A 19,510-nucleotide genomic window follows, 5' to 3' on the forward strand; every position below is an offset into this window, starting at 1 on the left:
TCTCAAGTGATTATTTACATGAACTGAAAAAAATACACATGAAGTTAAAATCCAAACTATTCATTCACTGATATAAAAACAAGTCCTGCCTACGAGGGGCATCATGGGCAACTAAGATGATAATTTTTATATTCTATTATTTTATTATATTTTAAAATGAAAAGGGGTTAGCCTGGTAATGATCCAAAGAACAAAATCTTTCTTATCTACATGCATGCCATGAGAAGATAGCCTGGGGGGATCAAGTTGCTATATTTTTTTTTAGTTTAACGTGGGTGTCCAGGCCAGCTTGCGTGCACCTCGACTAATCCCACGGGCCCTGAAGTTAACGACCATGTAAGCCTCCAATGGCCATCATATGAGCAATCACAGGGCTCGAACCTGAGACCACAGAGAAAGCAAACCTCTTAGTCCAAAGCTCTTACCACTGAGGCACCACCTAGATGGATCAGATAATTCATGAACAACATTATGAATGAAGTCAAATTATATTAACTTGGCCTGAGCTCCCTCATTTTGGTCAAGGATTGAGAGAATGAAAAGTTAGGGATATGATATCTATATATGTGCATATACATACATACATACATATATATATATATATATATATATATATATATGTATGTATGTATGTGTGTCTTTTAAAAAACTCATTGATGTAGAAAAAGATAGAGAGGTAACTTTTTGGCCTAATGTTTAATTTTTATTAAATAAATAGGGATAGTGAGATTCGAACTCGTGACCGCTTGGTTATCAAGGCTTTGATACCATGTCAAAAAATCATCTCGACCCAATAGATTAAGATGTTAGGTAAAATCTCAGGATATGATTTATATTATTATCTAACATATACTTAGTTTTGATTTGGTGGAAAATTTTGAAAAAAATTAGATGTTTTTCAGCTTCATGCATTATGGTGAAAAAAACAAAATCTCTATTTTCTTTTTTTCAATTTGTAAGTGTGTATCATTTGAACAGAGTTCTTTTTCCTTGTTTCTTTTTATATCTCTCTTGGAAAAATAGTGTATTACTCTGCAATTAAAACACCCCAAGTCTCTTCGGTAAGAAGGCAAAGAAAAGGAAAATACTTGTTTCTTTATCATTATATAAAAAAAAAACTCACGAAGGTTTTGAGTTAATTGTAACATTTATCAAAATTAATTAATTAATTCTTATAAAGGATGGATAATAATTGGATTTGATGGGCCAAAGATTAGCTTTTAGATTTAAAGATGATCATTATGTATAAGATTGCTAAGATTTTTTTAAATGTTTCTCAGCATTTGATTACACCTCTAACCTTTCTTTCTAGACGTGTTCTTATAACGTTAATAAAAATTAGTCTCTCATGTATTAAAGTTACAAATACAAGTCATATAGAAATTTAGAGAAATTTTTTAGTATTTTATTAAAAGTCCAAATAATAATCTCAATTTCAAAATAAAATAGATATTCTTATTTATATTAATCATAAAAAAATTTATAAAAAAAATTCATAATTAAAACTAAAATCCTTAATAGAAAAATATTTTTAATTAAAAATTACATAATTAATAGAATCCATTCATTACTAGGATTTATAAATAGTAAAATATTAATTAAATTAAAAATTTTAAGCTAAGTAGTAAAAAGAATCCAAATATATCAAGGTAAATAAAGATAATCCTGCACATTAACTTCCGAGCTTTATTTTAAAATCTTTTCGAGCTTTAATTATTATAAAATTTTAATCCTATAGAAAATAAGGTTTTTAAAAGTTTTTATTAAACTTTTAGCTAGATTAAATGATTATTAACTATGATAAGTATTTATAATCACAGAAGCATCTTGTTGCCAAAACTTGAAAAGGTAGATCACCACCCTTGTTTTTTTTCTTATATGTTGAGAGATTATGGAAGGAAGAAAATTTATACGAGAAAATTAGTTTTTTTATACCAATTAAGAAAAATAGAGCATTTAACTTATTTTTTAAAAATTGATTTTTTTTAAAACTATTCTAATATATCACTAAACATTTTAAAAAGTAAATGGTATGTATATTCCACCAAAGGGAAGAAGCTCTAGTTTTGATAAAAAGGTAAACTCGAGACAAAACCGAGCGACAGAAGCTGAGGTTTGGAAGAGACAAAGCACCCGGGCCAGGTAGAGCTGAGAAAATGGCATGGAGAGGACAACTTTCTAAGAACCTGAAAGAGCTTCGAATTCTTCTATGCCAATCTTCCCCTTCAAGTTCGACTACTAGGTAGACATTCGCTAACAAGAATCTTTCAAACCTCATCTTTAGACATTTCGATTGATCGTATCCTATCATTAATGTTTTTTCTTGTACAGAACGTTTATAGAGAGGAGTTATAAGGATCTCAAAACCCTTAACCCAAAACTTCCCATATTGATCCGTGAATGCAATGGAATAGAACCTCAGTTATGGGCTAGATATGGTATCCCACTTTTTTCTCTTTCATTGTCTTGTTTGCTGTCTCATTTCACTATTTCTTTAAATTTCTCCATAGAGCTGTTAGATTTTGCTGTTACTTCTGCTGATATTCCACATGCATTTGTTGGTATATGGTAGAATTGCCTTTATTTTGTTTTTATGTGGATTTATGACAATCTTTGAAGTGGGATTTGTCTCTTTTCTTTTAGCTTTTGTAATGAATTAGTGGTTTTCCCATTGTATTTAGGACTTCAATTAGTTTTTAGGGCTCAGAGCTATGTTTCTTTTTGTGTATTTTGGTAATTAAACCTTGGCCTTAGATACTCTAGTTGAGCATGATTTTAGAGTTTACTGGAAGATTAAGAATTTTAGTTCTTGTCTTTTGAGATGACTCAAATCAATATAGTCATTTCAAATAACCGAAATCTACAGCGTTTAATTGGATAATAGGTTTGAAAATACCCAGATTGAACTAGAATCTTGGTCTCAGATCCCTTCTATCAAATACTCAAGTCAAATGCATCCTAAACAGCAATTCTCACGTACAGGCCCTCTCCCAATTTGATTTTTTTATCCTTTTCCTTCTAAAAATATGCGTATTATTGAGAAGCTGTGAGATATGTTATTGCCACATATTTTCTCTAGTTCACATCAATAATCTTATGGGACTGAATGTTGTATGTGCCAATGGCTAAAAGTCTTGGCAGCAGATAAATCACAGTGTACTAAATTGATTTTCCTAATTACAAGTTACACTCGTGGTTCCAAGAAATTGTTATAGGTTAAGTGGTCAAGGATGGTCATAGTGGCCATATTTTTATGGCCAACTGATAGACTTCATTTCTACTTTCCTTGAATTTGTTATATCAACCGCCTAACTTAACTTGAAACAAAATAAGTTTCAATGACAAGGCAGTAGGTTAGTGACAGCTTACCCTTTGTTCAGTGGAATAAGACGCTTCTGATGGAATATCTGAGGGGCAGATCATGCTATACAATTTGCTGTAGCTTTAAAGTTGAAAGGATTAGATTTCTTTGCAGTTACTTCTTGTCTATAGTTTCTTGTTACAGAAACAGTAAAAAAAATTCATGGGTCATTTTTTTTAATGTGGTATTTGCTGAAGCTTGTTTGGGGCTATTTCTTTAATCGCAGTCCAAATCTGAAAGCTATGGTGTTTTGGACATTAAACGTTAGGTGTTTTATTTCCACAGCTAAAAGCTATGGTGTGATTGGAGGTTCATTTGATGATAATTGCAATCTGCGAAGTTAAGACTTTGACTCATGTGACCTCTGCACTTAAAACTTTGACACAGCAAGAAAGAGAGGTGTTCCTTTAGCACAGCCTGTGCTTAACATATTTTCTGCTTTCAATTATGCTTTTTCAACACGTCCTGCAATGTGTGGATGACATATCCAACCTGTCATTTGGCTAAGAAACTCGAAAATAGGAGGTTGTTTTTTGTGTGATGGTGAATTAACACCGATGTGTCTGCAACTATGGGCATGAATTGTTGCTCCATGTTCTTTCCTTGTTCATTCACAAGTACATGCTGTACTTCATGCTGGTATACGTTTGAGTTGTGTGATTTTTTTTCCTTATGCAATCACAGGTTAGTTCTTTAGCTCTATGATTGTGATGTGGAGTTGTGCAATCTTTGATTTCTATGCAGATTTTGGTGTTGAGAGGGGCGTTCGGTTGGAAGGTTTAAGTGAGGCCCAGATCTCGAAGGCCCTAGAAGAGCTTGGGAAAGTGGGTGCATCGCTTAAGGTTTGATTTCGATGCTGTTCATCTGTATGAAATCAAATAAATTGATATTTTGGGAAGATCTATCATGCCTGCTCTCTGATGTTCTCTTTTAGGATTCTTGTTTGGGAGTTGGACATCCCTTATTCGTTGTCTTTGAGTTTGATCTCTATTATAACATGGCATTAGCATGTTTCCTTCCTGTGGAATAGCTAGCGTTGACATTCTTTCTTTTTGGTATTGATAACCAGCACAGCTTTTAGTTCTGTCCAAAGTGGACAGGACCTCGAATCTGCAATCTTAAATGGTCATTTTCCTTTTTGCCTCTTAGCATTTGTTTGGAGTATACTATGGACCGTCAACTCCAACCAAAACAGTTGGTGGCAAATGGTCTTTCCTGAAGACAATCTGTTAACATTGACATGTTCGAAGTTTGTCTTTTCCATGTTTCCATAATGATCTTCAGAAATGTGAAGTGGTTTTGTTAAAATTTCGTGGGCTGTGGATCTAACCAAATCAACCAAAATCTTTCTTTGCGACGGTTTAACGTAGTTAAATGATCGACCATGTCAGATTCTAAGAAGTAGAGGCCAAGGATGAACCAGAACCAGTTCCACTTCAAGCTAGTCCGAAACATGTTTTCTCCTTTGCAATACACATTTCACTGTTCATTGAATAATAAAAAGTAGCTTTTACCCTTAACCAAAAAACTAAAGAAACTTGCAATTGAGAATAAAATTGTTTTTCCAGGGATTCATTAGTCATTATAAATTTAATTGGAGAAAAATTGATCAGGACACCTTTCTTTTATCACGATAAAATTGACTATTTTGCTTTTAAAAATAAAAAAAGTGTTAAGCTTTCCACCGAGAGTTTTTGTCTTTTACAAAAATTGCACGGTAAAGTTACAGTCATATCCTTAGAGGAGAAAGAAAAAGTGAACATGCACGGAGGTGTTTCTTTGTCTTTTTTATTTTTTTAAACAATTAAATTATGGAATTACCCTTGAAATTCAAAAAAACTAAGGCTGGTTTCAAGGTCATTTTAGTATTTTTATTTTTTTGGATTTAGATAGGGGTTGTTTGGTAATTTTAAACAATTAAATAATTTTTAAAAAATTGTTAATATGTGTAATGCACGCGTCAACGCGTGACAACCCCACGCCTTTTAGGTAGAGCGTGCGGGGCCATACAGTTAAAAAATCCTATTTCTATGATGGTGTTAGGAACGGCAAGTTATCCTCTTTCTGGCAATGTGGCGCGTGCTCATGGTAGAGATCCAGTTGGACTGCGGCAGGGTTTTTTTTTTCTTTCTCATGCCCTTGAAATTCATGTCAGCCCTTTCAAAAAACAATTATGTCTTTTATTTTGTAATCTTATCGATTTGACCTTTATTCTTTTTATTACAATTTATTTTACTTTTAATGCTTTTTAAAGTTTAGTTTTTTTTCTTCAATTTCATTCATTTTACTTCCAAAAAACAATCTTTTGATTACTACATCTTATGATCTGAGCCGGATTTAAGTTCTGTCTTTTTTTGGGTTGTTTATTAAAAAATATTTTTTTTCTCAGATTTATCATTTGACATTTGATTATTAGGCTCTTAACTTTATTGTTTTTTCCACTTTTTTTTGTTGAGTTATCTCGATCTCATTTTCAAGGAACATGTTAGTTAAGTTAACCCGGATTGACTCAAAAAAATTTTCCTCGATGTTTTTTTTTTATGAAATTGATTTGTTTTTTTTTTCAATTTAATCTTTTGGCATTAAATTATTGGCCCTTGAGTTTTGTGGTATTTTCACATTTCTTTTTATTGGGTTATTTTGAGTGCGGGTTAATCAAGTTAGCCTGTGTTTTTCTTTTCAATATTGTTTTTATTTAACTTTGGTTTTTCTTGCTAGCTCTCTTTTTAATAAGTCTATTTTTTTTTATCTCGATCTCATTAGTCGAGTTAATCCTGATTACTCGAATATTTTTCCCTAGGCTTTTTTCTCATGACATTGATTTTTTTTAATTTTATCATTTAATATTAAATTATTAATCATTGAGCTTTGTCATTTTTTCAATTTTCTTTCAACTAAGTTGCCTTGAGAGTTAATCCAGATTAACTCAGGTTTTTTTATTGAACATTGTTGTTTTTTTTTTACTAGGTCCCTCATTTGAAATTCTATTTTTTTTATTTCAATCTCATATCACGGGTCGTGGGTTATTCACATTAGCTTAGGTTGACTTGAGTTTTCTTCTTCGAAGTTATATTTTTAAATTTTTTATTTTATTTTATCATTTGACATTAGGTTATTACATCTTGAATTTTTTCAATTTCTTTTAGTTTTTTATGGGTTATTTTGATTTCATATTTTAGATCGCGTGTTAGTAAAGTTAACTCGGGATTACTTGGATTATTGTTATTTGAGCATTCTTCTTTTATATTAGAAAAATTCTGACTTGACCCGCGGTGTAACACTGACTATCCATCTAGTACATATATTAAAAAAAATGATTTTTTATTGTAAAAATAGTATAATTGTAAATTTTGCCAGTTTTTCTTATTCTAGCAGTGACAAGTCTGTAATTTTTTGGTTTTTATAGAAAAAAGTTTTTCTTGTATATTTTACCGATTTTTTTTATTATAGCTGTGGAAAATATGTAGTTTTTGTTTTTTTCGTCCAGAAATCCCTCCTTTTTTTAGATGCGTAAGATCTTGATTTCACACTCGACAATTGCGATAACGATTCGACAACTATCCTTCTACCTCATCATCTTGATATCTTTTAGTTTTACAATCGTGTGTGTGAATTTTTCAATGGGATAAGATGCTGTCGCGTCCAAAACGCCATATGGAAGGGGAAAGTTTCTTTTGGACGATGGAGCTGAGCAGCACACGTGGTTCCCCTCTCTCCCTCTCTGCTAGAAAGCTTCGTGGGCTTTTCTGGTCCATTCAAATATATGGGAAACAAGGAACCTTTGTTCACTTCAAGGCCAAGCAAAATTCCTGTATATTTTTATGTTTTAAAAATATTTTAAAAAAAATATAATATTTTTATTTTAAATTTATTTATTTTTAATGTTTTTACATTATTTTAATATTTATAAATAAAAACACTTTAAAAAACAATTACAACCACTAACCGTACACAATGACTTTCATCTCATGACTCACGCCTTTCTTTTATCGCCAGCAACCAGCCCATGATGTTCATGATATTCCATATACCCACTCGCCACTGGCTGCAGGCTCTCCTTTCTACAGCCAATTAGGGCGGTGAAAAGGAAAAAACATCAAATTACAACCTTTAATTTTCGAGTTCTCGACAGAATATGACATAGCCGCTTTTCCAACAGCTTGTGCTTTGTTGAGTGGCACCGCCCCACTCTGACAAGTTCAGAAACATGATAACATTAATAATCTATCCGGAATATAAACAAAAATAATGCTACAATTTTAGAATTTTGGAGTTGTTTCGTTAGTCAGAGAGGAGTATATAATTTGGATTTATGAGTTTTCTCTCTGCCAGAATAGGGTACTCTACTTTTGATCGAAAATCGTGGTTGTTAAACCAAAAATTATTAGTTGTTGTTGTGTTATTATAAGCTAAAAAATGCTAAATATTGTTTTTTTTTTTAAAAAAAATCAAGAATACACACATAGATGATTTATCATTGAATTAACCTTGAAAATTAAATCTTTGGAGACTCCACTAATATGATGATTTTCCATACCCATATCTTATTCATTACCAATTGATTAAAGAATCTAGATATTTATATTATATTAATTAAAATTTGAATATCTATGTAGATATCTATTATTCAATTATTATTTAATATTTAATATTTAACAATAAATAATATATATATATATATATTGAAATATAAATATATGTATCAAATGATAAAATGATAAATATAAATAATTGTTAATCACAAGTTTGTGTTTAGAAACGCCGACGTGTCTTTCAAAAATTTGATTTTTTTGTTTAAAACTATTTTTTTTGATCGTTTTAATGTATTAATGTTAAAAATAATTTTTTAAAAATAAAAAAAAACACTAACTTAATGTATTTCCGAACAAAAAAAACACTTTGAAAAGCAACCATTACTATACTCTCAAACAACCTTTAAATTTTGAGAAAAGAGAAATATTTGACGGATAAACTTCATAAAATTACAATACACACAATAAAAATAATTTATTTTTTTTTGCTAAAGAACTAAAAATAGCAATAGTATTCCTAATTGCTATGAGTATTTTAAGGATTACTTGAGGAAGGCAATAATGTAGCTTCGTATGAATAAACTTTGTTTGTGACTGTTCACGATTTTACTCTTTGCCTATAATTCTCATGCCCAAGTACTCTTAATCCATTAAGGTATCATGTCTCTTTATCTAATGTTTCACTTCAACTCCAATCTTTCTTGGATATTGATCTTTTTATAATTAATTTTAGTGGATTGTTGTTGAATCTAATGTTACCATTATTATTTGAATCTATATAAAAAAAGATTTTTTTATTTTATATAACGTGATTGCTACTATTATTCTTTTGGCTTGAACAAGTAAATAACAAAAGAAAGGGAAAAAAACATCTAAACAAAAGATATTATTATCCAAAAAAAAGGAAGAATTCATTAAAAAAATCTATATGGTGTTTAGGAAGTAATTAATAATATATTATTAATTATTTTTAATGCCCATTAAAAAAAATTACAAGTAGGTGAGAGAAATATATAAATATTTCAAGTATATTAAGTTTTTAAAACCATAGTTTTGAAAGGGTTATTAAACATTTTACACTTGTAGACTCAACCGCAGTATCAAATGGACACTCAATCGATTTTGTAATCGAATACTATATATCTTTAAGAAAAAGGAAAAGATTTGTCGACAACTGTTGTAATCAGTAGAATTGACAACATGACGTGGAGTGCATATAAAACGGTAAGAAATTCCGCGTGAGGGGAGGTGCACTCCACCCGTTACCACTGGGAAAAGGAGTGGGAGGGTAAGATGTGCTATCCGAATCATATTTATCCAACTTTAATTAATTCGATAAGTTACTTGGTCATTGGTGAACTCGTAAATTATTATGTTAATTATTTTTATTAAAATAATTTTATTTTATTTTATTTTATTTTAAAAAACTATTTAATATTAACCTGATCAAATTTAAATAAGATTAAATTGAATCAATCAAATCACTAAAAATTTAATTGAATTACACAGGTGTTTTTATATCAACATTTTATTTGATTTTAGAATTAGTGTCTAAGTCGTAAATTTATGAAATCACATTTAATAATTATAATTTAACTATTCTCAATTTTAATCCTAAATAACCATGAATGTCGGAAGGACCGTTCATCCTCCCTGGGTTTGAGGGATTTCTCTTCTAAGCTTTTTTTATTATTATTATTTTTTCAATCAAAATTTTAATTGTTCTCTCTCATCCATCTCCATCTATTATTTTTTATATATCTTAATTGACAATTGCAGTTTAAGGGGAAAAAAAGTCTTTGTTAAGCACGTATTACTATATTATATTTTTTAACCTTATATTTCTCAAATTGAGAAATTAAAAAAATATCAACCATGAGATTTGAGAAGACAAAAATATAAAAGGAAAAACCATTTTAAAATAAGAGAAACAAAAATTGTTAGCTCAGTTGTCGTTGACATATCTCTTTCTCACCAGGATATTAACATTAAATTTTATTTTTGTAAAAAAAAATAAATAAAAAATATATAACTGAAGATTAGCATCAAATGAGAAGAAATCATTTTAAAAATCTCTTAAATGATCAATATAAAACAATTTAATCACAAGATGTTTTAGAGTTTTGTGTATTTAAATCTTTAAATTAAAAAATAAAAACTAATTTTGTGAGAATTAATTGTTAAAACATATTTTTTTTAAGGTTAGATTTATGCTAAGGAGGTTGGAAAGAGTGCTTGGATGTGTTTTTACATAGTAAATGGAGTCCAAGTAACTTCTTTTGCAGTAGTAAATGATTGTGACTATGGAGGGCTTTGCAAGGCTTTATTTAGTAATATATTAAAAAATATATATTTTTATTTTTTTAAATTTTATTTTTAATATCGATCTATCAAAATAATAAAAAAATATTTAAAAAAATTCCAAACGAAATTAAAAAATAAATAAGACGGGGGCAAAAAGGTCAGAGAAAAATGACGTAATCACTCCAATTTCTAACAGTGTCCACTTTTTAAAAGTCTTCCTTCTCACACGCTCCAAAAAGCAGTTTAAAGTACAGTACTATGCTATCGTACATCAAAAGCAAAAAGCTAACCATGTTTTCTCTTGGTAGTGATTGGCTGACAACAGTTGTCATATACGCGTATATGTATGGTACAAGTACAGTATAGTCCTGGACGACGAGAAAGGAATGCCCTTCTTCTTTTTGAAAAAATAATAATAATTCGAGGCCAATACGGCAACCATGCGTTGTCGCTTAGACTCCTCCTCGTATTCCTTCTCCCATCCGCATCCTCTTTATCCGCGCGTATAATCTATCTCTTATCTAAGATAATTTTCTCTCAGCCCCTTATTTTTCCTTTTCCTTTAAAGTCTCGGAGATATTGTTACGTGTATATTATAACGCCTATTAAAGGAAAAAGGGGAGGCACGTCGGTCGGTCTACCAGAAAAGCCTTCTCCCCTCCTCATTATAAAAAGCAATTTATAGAAAACAAAAGAGAAGAAAGACCTCCTCCATTTCTGGCTGCTCTTCAAGAAGAGGAGGAGGAGAAGTAAAGCAAAGAAAGCGAAAGGAGGGAAGGTAAAAGTCTTTAACTGTATCCCAACGATGTATATATATCAGTAGCGTGTGAATAAGAAAAGAATCTCTCTCTCTCTCATCTCTTTCTATAGCGGCCGAGGGTGAATGGCAATGGCGATGACAATGGCAATGTACAAGCCTATTAAAGGGCAAGAGGAGGAAGACAACGGGAATAGAAACAAGTCCTTGAAAAGTAATGATGAAGATGGTGTTGGGGGTGATCATACAATTGTGGATGACAGCAAAACTTTTATCCTCCCCACTCATTCAAAGCAACAACATCATCAACAACGAATGAAACAACAACAACAACAACAACGTCTTGTTTCTCTTGATGTTTTTCGTGGCCTCACCGTTGCGGTAATGTTCCCATTCACCAACTCATCTTTCTTTTTATTTGTTTTTTGCTCTGGTGTTAAATCTTCTTATGGGAAACTTATTCCATGTTGCTCATGCATCACAGCTATTGCATCGGGCATTCATCTTGTTCTGCTCTGTTTTCGTTCTGTTTTGGTGGTAGGTTATAAGAGTCATATCGTGTTGATTCTTCTGTCAGGTCAATCAGACCATTATTTTCACACTATTGATGACTTGTTGTCCTTACTCTTATAACCTAGAGAAAAGAACCACCGCTCACACATTTTCACACTCGCCCCAAAAAGAAAAATTAGAAAAGATTGAGAGATATGTTCAATGCTGATTTAGAAACCATGATGGATGATCCAAATTATCAATGTCCAAGAATAATGTCCCCCCCCCCCTTTTTCTCTGCATTTAGGTCAATATTCTGTATCCAGATAAGGAAATTGAATTAGCATCACCACATATGCTAAGTTTTGATTATTTATAGTGTGTTATCAAGGACATTTATTTTTCTTTCCAAGATTGATAGCTGGAAAACTGGTCTTCATATGTAACTGTGCGTCTAATAAATAAACGCATACAGTAAAAAAAGAAAGCAAGATGAACAGATGGTACCAACTATCCATCTTTTATTTTTATTCAGCAATGAAAACGATCAAGATTTTCAATGCATTTACATCTATACTAATTTTATTTGAAGGGGGTAGGTAAGTGGTCAGAGGCATGTATTTTTTATATTATTAGTTTTACCTCCTGGGCCCCTGGCTAAACTGATATGTCGTTTGCCAGGTTTTGTATTTTTTTACTAACGCAGTGTGCTGTTAATTTAGGTGTATATCAACTAATTTTATGAATTTTAAAATTAATAATTAAGTAAATCTTTAATGGGTTTGTAAAACTGAAATTAATAATTTCTAAAATGTAAATTTAGGATCCGATCCGACCATATTGTTAGAATGAAGTTCAGCATCAACCATCAAAGTCCCGATGGAGGACAGCTTGCCTTGCAGTGTACTTTGTACGGTTCTGCTTCAACATGCCCAGAATCCTAAGCTATCATAGGTGGCAGTAGAAATGACCCACCATCCAGACTGTATCCCACTCCGCTAAATCAGACAACAATTCCTTCCTTTCTTTTCCCCGAACACCCCGTCACGCGCAATTCTCAAGATACTAATAACAATTCAGTAAAAAAAAAGGGAGTCCAAAAGGATATTCTGGGTCTAATGTAAAAAGGATAACAGTAACATGTTTAAAGGGCTGTAGCGAAGTGTTAATGATATTCAAAGATCAACCATTGATGTCCAGGATAGTACAGTTCAAAAGGAAAAAAAAGAAGAGGCTAAATGGTATGTGTAAATATTAAATTCCCCTCAAAATTTAAAGAAATAAGAAGGAAATGGCACTGGGTTTCACTTGCGTTTAACAAATTAAGTAAAGCAGGTTGGAGTTGGTTTTATTTTATAGCAAATCAATGATTTCTGTCCATTTTAGCATAAAGAAGACCAAGTAAACATTGGCTCACAACAACTGTTTCATCTCTAATAACATTTTGATATCTATATGTTGTGAATTGAAGGATCATAGTTTTATGACTGATCAATGCAGCTAATGATACTTGTGGATGATGCTGGTGGAGTTCTGCCCGCTATAAATCATTCACCATGGAATGGTCTAACACTAGCAGATGTAGTCATGCCATTTTTCCTATTCATGGTCGGTGTTTCGCTTGGACTCACGTACAAGGTATCTAAATAAAATTGGAAATTTATTGTTCTTACGCTAGCTAGCATTCAAGCACTTGAAAATATACCACTCATGCGATGATCATAATAACAAGTGCTGTTGTTTTGATTTCTCTTTTCTCTGTAGCCTAAAAAGTAATGTGGAATTTAGTTATTCCTAGATATCTAATGATGCCCTTCCTGATGCTGCTACATCCAGCATTTCTACTACTACTGATGCTCTTATCCCTAACTCCATATATATTTTGGTTCCTACAGAAATTGCCAAGCAAAGCTGTTGCAACTAGAAAAGCGATCCTCCGGGCACTCAAACTTCTTGTCATAGGTCTTTTTCTTCAAGGTCATCTTCAAGAACCTCAACTTTTAGATCATCTTTATAGTCGATACTAATTTTCTAAGCTCAGCCATATTTCATACAAGTACTATTGTATTCAAAGGAAAGAATGCGAGAAAAAGAGGAAAACGAACAAAAAGAAAGAAATGTTGCCAAATTTTCAATTTATCCGATATTAATGAAACAGCATTTTCTGGGAGGTTATTCTGGAAAAGACACCATCATGTGGTTCTTAAAAAATTGTCATCTCTCCTTTCCAGGTGGCTTTCTTCACGGTCTGAATGATCTAACTTTTGGAGTTGACATGGTACAAATAAGATGGATGGGTATCTTGCAGGTATTCTTTTAACTTTCCTCATCATTTTTTTAGTCCAGGTGGCTAATTGCTTGTCAAATTGGCGGGAAAATCTCCTGTAGTCTGTTTTGATCTGCTTTCATGAGGATAATCCCTTGTTTAGCTATTTGACATATATTTCTTCTAGCCAGTTGACAGATTAACTGACTGTAGTTGCTCACTGTTGAAATCTGTTGCTGCTTTCCCCCCCCAGAGAATAGCAATAGGATATTTAATAGGAGCAATGTGTGAGATTTGGCTAAAAGGTGATAATCATGTTGCTTCAGGATTATCCATGCTGAGGAAATATCAGCTTCAATGGTGAGCATTCTTTTCATAGTGTAGTGTCACAAAATCATCTGCTTTGTCACTTCATTTGACGCTGCAGTAACTCACAGTAAACCTGTCATGTCATTATGCTTGTTGATTTATAAACGAGCCTATTTGAAGTCTTCCCCTGGTACATTTCTGGTATTTGTGAATTTGAGTTTTTCTCTACAAGCCAGATGAATTGATTCACAGAAATGTGACAAGTATTGTGAGATCATACCTGTGTAACTCTGTTGTTTTAAAACTCAGTCTTTGCGGGCAGTTTAACTCTTTTTCCTCAAAAACGAAACTTGACACATTGGAATAGAGACAGGAGGGAGGGGGTTGTTAAGAATTAGTAATTTCACATTGCTGCATTTAATAGAAACATCGTTTTGGCTGGCATTTCAATATAACTCACTTCCACTACACCGGAAGACTATAGTCTTATAAGTTAAATCCATCATTGAAAACATCAACTTTTATTGAAGAGGTTGTTCATCACTTCATTATTACGAGTGGTGTAATTTGCATGTCCTTCAAGCACCTTTTAATTAATAGCCCTTGCCCTTTATTTCTTCATGAGATAAATTTCTGTTGGTGAGAATGCTTTTCCTTTCGTTACTGTCGGAGTCTTCTTAACTTGTTTGCAAACTCTGTCAGGGGCGCGGTTGTGGTCCTTGTTAGTTTATATCTTTCCTTGTTATATGGGTTGTATGTTCCTGACTGGGAGTATGAGATTCCAGTTGCAGCCTCTTCTTCCTCCCCAAAGATCTTTCGGGTGAGCTTCTTATTTCCTTTAAAGAAATTTACTTGCAATCTTTGCTAATGCTATAGTGGGAAAATGATATAAGATTGATAGCTCAGTCATTGATATGATTCATTTTCTCTCGAAGGTGAAATGTGGTGTCAGGGGCACCACAGGATCTGCTTGTAATGCTGTTGGAATGATTGATCGTACAGTTTTGGGAATTCAACACCTGTATAGAAAGCCTATTTATGCACGAACGAAGGTAACTTCTATATTGTGTCGGTTTTTGTTTCATTATGGTACTTGTTAGAATGCTTCCCTTGTCATTTATGCTTTACTATTCATTTATTATTAATGCTGATGTTAATACTAGTTAATTACCTTCCACAGGCATGCAGTATCAATTCCCCTGACTATGGCCCACTACCACCAGATGCTCCTTCATGGTGTCAGGCCCCTTTTGATCCTGAAGGACTCCTGAGGTTCGTTTACATTTCCTTTTTCCTTGTGCCTTTCCTAGAGGTCATGTTTTATGTGATGTATCAGGAATCAATGTAGATTTTAACTTTGTGGGGATTTCTTATCCATTAGAAGAAGAATTTCTTAGCGTTTGCTTAATTTTTGGGCTCTCAGTGTGATCCTTGCACTTTGTCCTTGTAGTTCAGTAATGGCCATAGTTACCTGCTTGGTTGGTTTGCATTACGGGCACATCATTGTCCATTTCAAGGTGACATATTCTACATGGTCAAATATAATACATCGTTTATTTAAGTTTCCTTTTGTTCAACTAATTTTTTTCGCTCTGCCACTTTCAGGAACACAAGGATAGAATCCTTCACTGGATGGTCCCTTCTACTTGTTTTGTAGTCTTGGGTCTGGTCTTGGATTTGTCAGGTGAGATTAAGTTTATTTACAGGTCTTAAAGTTGAATTTCACAGAGGTAGCATGAATGCTTGTACTGACTGATTCTTGATTTCTTCCTTCCTCTAGGAATGCATGTTAACAAGGCTCTTTACACATTCAGTTACATGTGTGTCACTGCGGGTGCTGCCGGCATTGTATTTACTGGAATCTATATGCTGGTAGGTATTTTATCATCTTCTACTGAAGAAAAGATTTCAATGATTATTATGTTTATTTTCTTGATAACTGGCATGTATGTTCGCTTTTTGGCTAGATTTCTCGTTCATTTTGTTTCTTTTCTTCTCTCTTTCCACAGTGGAACCAGCAAAGTTTGTTATTGGCTGATACGTGTTAATTGAATGGGCTTTTACTGCAGGTTGATGTCTGTGGATTCAGGCGCCCAACATTGGTACTAGAATGGATGGGAATGCATGCATTGATGATTTTTATCCTTGCAACTAGCAATGTCTTACCAGTTGTCATGCAGGGATTTTACTGGAAGCAGCCTGGAAACAACATTGTAATTTTCCCCCTTCTCTGTTCGTGTAATTTTTTTTCAACAATTGCAATATTGCAATCTGACAAACTTCTTATATCTGGCAGCTTAGGTTGATTGGAATTGGAAGATGAAAGGATAACAGACTGGATGGCTTACAACTTTTACCACACTAGTTTACTTTCCAGTGCATTAACACCCGAAAAACTTCATCACAACATAGTTCATCTTCGGCTAGCTGTTGTAAATACTGATAGAGAATGTCAGCACAAGGTCTTTCTACAATGGGAAGGGGAAAAATGCTCTTCCATCTCTCTCCTCTTATTTTAGGAGCTTTTGTTTACTGATTCATTCAGTTTATTTTTGTTTTTCTCTACAATACTTATATATGCAGTGTTATATAATGGGAACTTTGAGATCATAAATTCGTTGCTATCATGTTTATAAGACCGAGTCAATATAATTAACTGAAGATCCATGCGTTATTATGGTTGATGTAATTCCGAGGCCAATAAAACCTAATTACTGTTAGTCAAAGAGGCCTGCCATTCTGTGGCAGATCAGGAAAAAAAAATCTCAAGAGTCGTCAACCTCACTTGTTGGGGAAGTAAACGAGATACAGGATAAATAAATGATACATGCGTATATGATCATGATGCGGTCATACAAAAATATCAAATACTTAACTTTGAGGGGTGTAGCTTAACTAGTTAGATCTTGTGTTTGTTCTTTAGATTAGTTCGAGTGTCACAAACTTCAGGGTTACTAGAGGCTTATATAGTCGTTAATTTTAGAACTTTAAAGGATTAGTCGAGGTAGGTGTAAGCTAACCTCGACAATCACTACTTGTAGTAACACAACTGTTAAAGATAATTGGAGAAAGCAAAACAAGCAATCCAAGGCTTTCAAAGGAAAAGAAATATATAGATGTGGCAATTGGTGGGATTCACTCACCATTTGTATTTGAAATTTAAAGTGGATGGTGGTGGAACCATGTGAATCAATGGCGGCGTGATAGTTTTGGAGGATGAATAGGAGGAGGAGTGGGAGGGGGAGTTGAAAGGGGAGGGGGAGCCGCAAAAATCATAGGAGGAGAGAGCGATGTAGAGTTATTTGAGTTGTAGTAAGGTAATATAGAATATACAGTTTGAGCAATAGTGAGGGCAAAGAGGATGAGTGCAGCAATAACAGACAGAATAGCCCAAGGATTTCTGAAATAGGTGTGAATGAGATTGGCACGCCACGCATTCCAAGGCTTCTTGCAGTAAGCATTGACATGCATTTGCACCACTTGGAGGTTGCTGTTGGATTCCAACGCAATGTCCTTAGAGAGAGAGTTGAACAGTTTAGCGACAGCTTTGTCACTTCCAATAGCGTTCTGGATAATTCCTCTCGAGTTTAGGAGGGCAACGTCCCTCTCATTGTCAATGATACTGTCCATGAAGAAGACATAAGATGTTACCTCATTGCTTGCACCAACATGGAAGCGCTCAAAGGCCATCAGATTCAGAAAGGTTGCCTCGGTGGTATCATCTACCTCAATGACAGGAAGCTCTAGGACCCCACGATGTAATGAGATTTCTTTCAGGCTCTTAATTTTACTTTTCTTGAACTGGATTCCAGCTTCATTAATCTCTGTCGCTGATCGTATAATATCGTTGTCATCCCCATGAAGTCCTCCCTTTACTCGGGGGCGACGCATTTTCTTGATGGGATCTCCCTGAAGAAGGCTCTTCCTATACAAATCCAATACATGCAAGCATTTATCCAGACTTGAGACCGATGCATTGGGATGGAAGAAATTGTGTATGAGCTCGTTGACCGACTCTTCATCCTGTACGAAAGTAGAATTTTTCATACTGAAAAATTGTAGAAGGGACAAATACAAAATCAAGCAAAAGATCGATGTACCTTTGCTCCGTCGCTTTCAACGGCAACCAACCTGTAAAGAACAAGCATTGGCAGTTGATTTTCAAGCAACAACATGTCACGCCGGATATGTGGTATCATGTAGAGCCTCCCGTGGCTGCTAAAAACGGGGTCATCGGCAGAGTAGTCCAACGAATTATGTGTAGCAAGGCGTATGATTTCCAGCATGAAACAACCGTCAAGAATCATCATTTGCAGAAATTTGCTCGTATCATTTTTCCATGATTCACCAAGCATATCATATGAGTCTTTTAAAACCTGCATTTCTTCATTTAAAGATTCAACGACCGACTGTAGAGGTATTCCTGTTTTATTTAGAAAATACACGAGTGCTCGTTGCTTGTGTTCCTCCATTGGCTTCAGATGAATGTCATCATGATGGTAAGGACCGAAGGAGACTGTCTGGGGCATGTAAGCTGTCTCGTTATGGGCTGTAACAGAGGCAGGTATTCTGTAGATTGAACGTTTGCTCCAGAGCACATTCTTCATTGAAGTATTTGCCATGTTCTGAAGTTTTTCTGTAACAACTTTTATAAGCACCTGCTTTTCCTCTTCCATTGCTTCCAACTGCTCAATAGTTTTTTAACACAGATGAAAGAAGTCATGCAAGGTGCTCTCATTTCCTTCCTCTTATATACATTTCCAAGATGTAAAAATAATCTCTCAACCATCCAGTTTTCTGTGTGTAAATATATACACATATACTTGTCTAATTCATTGCTTCACAGACAAGAAAATGATTGGTTATGTTGCTTTGAATGGTTTCTAATGGCTTTGCGACACGGAAAAAGGTAGCATGATTTGGTTCGTTCCTTTGATTAGATGAAGGCGTACTTGAAGTGAAGAGGCACGATTCCAACTCCCCACGTGAAACAGCCTAGTGAATAGTGAAAACTGCTATAACCTCTTGCTTTCTGCCTTCATACTGCAAAACATTCCTTTCTTCCAATATGTCCCAACAGGTGAATGCTGCAGTAATAAACACTCTAAGCTGTTGTAGATACTTTCCCCTCCTTCAAGGGCTCTTTTATCTGTTGGGTTAAAGATGCACAAAAAGAAGAAGGAAAGAATAAAAACAAAATGAAGCAAGACAGTATTCACTGTATCATCATAGATAATTCTCCGTATCATGTGAGGCCGAGTAGCTGTGCAGAATCCAGGAAAAAACGTAAAGGATTTTGTGCAAATTCAAGGAATTGTAAGAAATAACAAATTTGTACAAATCACTACTCCCCCTATCATTTGGTTATAGAGGGAAATTAACAGTTACATAAATTTGGGAGGATTGTTTGGTCGCTTCACACACACATGCCAGCCTTTTCATTCAAATGATTCAAGATTTTGTGTGATTCACAGGGGCAATAGTAGGAA

The 19,510-nt window shown here is 33.7% G+C and overlaps 3 protein-coding genes across 4 annotated transcripts; 2 read left to right on the top strand and 1 right to left on the bottom strand.

Annotated features, from left to right (window-relative positions):
* The first annotated feature begins 2,037 nt into the window (after positions 1-2,037).
* On the top strand, positions 2,038-4,470 carry LOC7496509 (NADH dehydrogenase [ubiquinone] 1 alpha subcomplex subunit 2). Of its 2 annotated transcripts, none has more exons than XM_052451193.1 (3): positions 2,038-2,242; positions 2,332-2,438; positions 3,647-4,057. In XM_052451193.1, the coding sequence occupies exons 1-3, from the start codon at positions 2,157-2,159 to the stop codon at positions 3,703-3,705; spliced, it is 252 nt and encodes an 83-aa protein (XP_052307153.1). In that variant the 5' UTR covers positions 2,038-2,156; the 3' UTR covers positions 3,706-4,057. The 2 variants fall into 2 exon arrangements, with proteins under 2 accessions (XP_052307153.1, XP_002303733.1); XM_002303697.4 differs by lacking the exon at positions 3,647-4,057 and adding an exon at positions 4,106-4,470 and having other exon boundaries at positions 2,041-2,242.
* Positions 4,471-10,802: 6,332 nt separating this feature from the next.
* LOC7497568 (uncharacterized) lies at positions 10,803-16,682 on the top strand. The gene is made up of 14 exons (XM_002303698.4): positions 10,803-10,975; positions 11,068-11,335; positions 12,947-13,084; positions 13,342-13,423; positions 13,678-13,754; positions 13,966-14,072; positions 14,724-14,841; positions 14,957-15,073; positions 15,202-15,293; positions 15,472-15,538; positions 15,627-15,705; positions 15,802-15,893; positions 16,091-16,234; positions 16,318-16,682. Exons 2-14 carry the CDS (start codon positions 11,081-11,083, stop codon positions 16,342-16,344), a joined length of 1,395 nt encoding a protein of 464 aa, XP_002303734.2. The 5' UTR covers positions 10,803-10,975; positions 11,068-11,080; the 3' UTR covers positions 16,345-16,682.
* A 96-nt stretch (positions 16,683-16,778) lies between these two features.
* Positions 16,779-18,833, bottom strand: LOC7497569 (UPF0481 protein At3g47200). Its single transcript, XM_002304586.4, has 2 exons — positions 18,122-18,833; positions 16,779-18,044 (listed from the first exon to the last, which is right to left on the bottom strand). The coding sequence occupies exons 1-2, from the start codon at positions 18,695-18,697 to the stop codon at positions 17,211-17,213; spliced, it is 1,410 nt and encodes a 469-aa protein (XP_002304622.1). The 5' UTR covers positions 18,698-18,833; the 3' UTR covers positions 16,779-17,210.
* Between the last annotated feature and the right edge of the window lie 677 nt (positions 18,834-19,510).

Source organism: Populus trichocarpa, chromosome 3 (genome assembly GCF_000002775.5).
Source record: "Populus trichocarpa isolate Nisqually-1 chromosome 3, P.trichocarpa_v4.1, whole genome shotgun sequence".
NCBI classification, from domain to species: domain Eukaryota; kingdom Viridiplantae; phylum Streptophyta; class Magnoliopsida; order Malpighiales; family Salicaceae; genus Populus; species Populus trichocarpa.